This window comes from Solanum stenotomum, chromosome 7 (genome assembly GCF_019186545.1).
Source record: "Solanum stenotomum isolate F172 chromosome 7, ASM1918654v1, whole genome shotgun sequence".
Lineage (NCBI taxonomy): Eukaryota > Viridiplantae > Streptophyta > Magnoliopsida > Solanales > Solanaceae > Solanum > Solanum stenotomum.
In genome coordinates, this window is record NC_064288.1 from 52,573,099 (window position 1) to 52,576,036 (window position 2,938).

Sequence of the window (2,938 nt, forward strand, 5' to 3'; positions counted from 1 at the left end):
GGGGCTAATTTATCTTTCCCTGGATAAGTTATGAACAAAGCATGTGCTCCCAAAGACACGAGGGGGGATAGGATAGAGATGTGACTCAGGAAACAGTATGGAATGTGGAACATGATTCTGAATAGAAGATGAGGACATTCTACTTATTAAATAACAAGACGTAAGAATTGCATCTCCCTAAAAACGCAGCGAACCATGGGATTCAAGGAGAAGAGTATGAGCACTCTCAATAAGATGCCTATTTTTCCTTTCTGCTACACTGTTCTGTTGAGGGGTGTATAGACAGGTAGTTTGGTGAATAATGCCTTGGTGAGTCATAAACTCCTGAAATTGGGAGGATAAGTATTCTAAGGCATTATCACTACGAAAAGTACGAATAGAAACACCAAATTGATTTTGTATTTCAGCAAAGAAACTTTTGAATATAGAAAATAACTTAGAATGATATTTCATTAAGAAATTCCAAGTACATCTTGAATAATCATCAATGAAACTAACAAAATAACGAAATCCTAAGGTGGAATTGACTCTACTAGGACCCCAAATATTAGAATGAACTAATGAAAAAATACACTCTGAACGACCCTCAGTACTACATGAAAATGTAGCATGAGTGTGTTTCCGAAGTTGACACGACTCACAATCTAATTTGGATAAACTAGATAAACTAGGCACCATCTTTTACAGTTTGGATAGATTCGGTTGTCCCAAACATTTGTGAATTAGATCTGGGGAATCTGTAACGAAGCATGCTTTTAAGGAATTTGAAGAGGCAAGGTACTAAAGGCCTTGTGATTCATGTCCTGTTCCAATCGTTTGTCCTGTACTGTGGTCCTACATGAGAAAAAGTCATCGAAAAAAGTTATGTTACAATGTTGAGCCTTCGTCAAATGACTAACATATGCTAGATTAAAAGGAGAACCAGAGACATAAAGAACAAAGTCTAGGGTGACAGAAGATAGGGGTTTGGCTTTTCCAACCTCTTTTGATTTTGTTTGGATCCCATTGGCTAAAGTAATAGCAGGAAGAGACTGTGAATAAACAATATCGGACAAAAGTGATTTTTTACCAGAGATATGATCAAAAGCCCCTGAGTCCATGACCCATGATCCAAGAGTACTAGACTGTGACACACAAGCAAAAGAATTACCCTCAATAGAAACATCAGGTTGTGCAGCCGAAACTATTTGTGGAGGCATTTGTTTATTTGCACGATACCGAATGAACTCATCATATTCTGTCTGAGCAATATGAGCATTATTGGATACTTGATTAGGTTGAGCACCATGTGCTACTGGTGGAGATGTCTGTTGACTTGTGCGATTTCGAAGGAACTCATTATATTCCTTAAGAACAATAGGATCATAACTGGGTGGTGGACCATGTAAAATATAACATATATCACGAGTGTGTCCAGGTTTATGACAATGACTACACTTGGATCAAGGTTTCCCAAAATGCCCTCCCCCTGTCAATTCTCTATAGACTGGTATGCACGATTTTATGTGGTTTGAGATGCGAGAATAGATGAGTCAACAATGGGTGATGAAACTTCTTTGTGACTGAGAGGTACAGTAAGACGAAGCAGACGAGAGAATAATTCATCAATTGAGGGAACTATAGGACTGGCTAGAATCTGGTCACGCACAAAGTTATGGTCAGTAGGAAGTCCAACAAGTGTAAGAACTAGAAACAATGTCTGCCTTTGCTTTTGTTGCTTTTCCACATTTGTAGTGATAGACATCAACGTTTTAAATTCCTCCATGACTGCCTGTACTTGTCCCAAGTAAGTAGACATATCGGATTCTTGTTTCTTTAAGTTAGTCATCCGAGATATCACATCATAGAATCGAGATATGTCATTAGTGTATAAAGCACGTGCCTTTTCCCAAACTAAATAACATGTCTGGAATGGGCGAAACAAGGGCATCAACTTAGAATCAATAGAGCGCCAAAGGAGACTACATAATTGGGCATCCACTTTCTCCCATTGTGCTTTGGCTTTTGCACTTTGGTCACTAGACTTTGTCTTTTCATCTACAACGCAAGCATTGTTTGTTAAGTGATCTTGAACACCTTGACCCTTGCACCACAACTCAACTGAAGAAACCCAAGCTAAATAGTTTGAACTTCCCATTAATGGTTCTGAAGTGATTGTAAGGCTTGAACTTCCAATCCCCGTATTTTTGGAGCCAAAAACATCACACCCAAAAGACATTTTTCGAAATTTGAATTGAAAAGAGTCTGGAAACTACCGAAATCTACCCACAATGGCCTGAAAATTCTGATTTCGCAGGGAACTTGCCGAAAACTACCTGAAAATCACCAGAACCCTAATTTTGGTGATCGGATCTAGAGAAAACTGAATGGGTTCTGGTCGAAAATACTGGACGACCCCTACAGCAAAAAACAGCTCGTGGGGGGTTGTTTTCCAGTGGATCTGTTTGGGAATCGATCGCCTGAGCTTCCTGAGCCTCATGATGGTGTTGTTTTTCGCACAACACCTTCAGAACGAAAAATGACACAAATCAATCCCAACCGTCGTCATCGAAATTTGACGTGGTGACTTGAAGTTTCTCACCAATGCTTTGATACCATGTGAGAAATAAATGGGGAAAATATTATTGAATTGTGTATCTAATTGTTACATTGAGACCCTATTTATAGACAATACATTGAAATCCTTTTCTAACTAGGATTCATATTCACTACTAAAAAAACTATGAATACCGACCTAGAAATACCGACCTCCGGAGGTCGGTATTCCTTGAAATACCGACCTAAAACCGACATCCCAGCTTAGGTCGGAAAAAGCTTGGTCGCTATTCAATACCGACCTCTGGAGGTCGGTATTTACTGACCTCTCGAGGTCGGTTTTTATTTTATGTCGGAATATTCATTTTTTTAAATTCCGACCACTGGAGGTCGGTATTTTTAT

General features: G+C 39.1%; 2 protein-coding genes across 3 annotated transcripts in view; both read left to right on the plus strand.

The window, feature by feature from the left end:
- LOC125870200 (uncharacterized) overlaps nt 1-2,938 on the plus strand; it is a 390,460-nt gene that overhangs the window by 98,797 nt on the left and 288,725 nt on the right. The gene's annotated exons all lie outside the window — the stretch shown is intronic.
- LOC125871201 (pre-mRNA-splicing factor ATP-dependent RNA helicase DEAH10) overlaps nt 1-2,938 on the plus strand; it is a 15,906-nt gene that overhangs the window by 9,128 nt on the left and 3,840 nt on the right. Inside the window, exons 9-10 of the mRNA XM_049551802.1 lie at nt 727-777; nt 1,735-1,786. Of these exons, the coding sequence (XP_049407759.1) occupies nt 727-777; nt 1,735-1,786 (103 nt within the window). The remainder of the gene's footprint in view (nt 1-726; nt 778-1,734; nt 1,787-2,938) is intronic.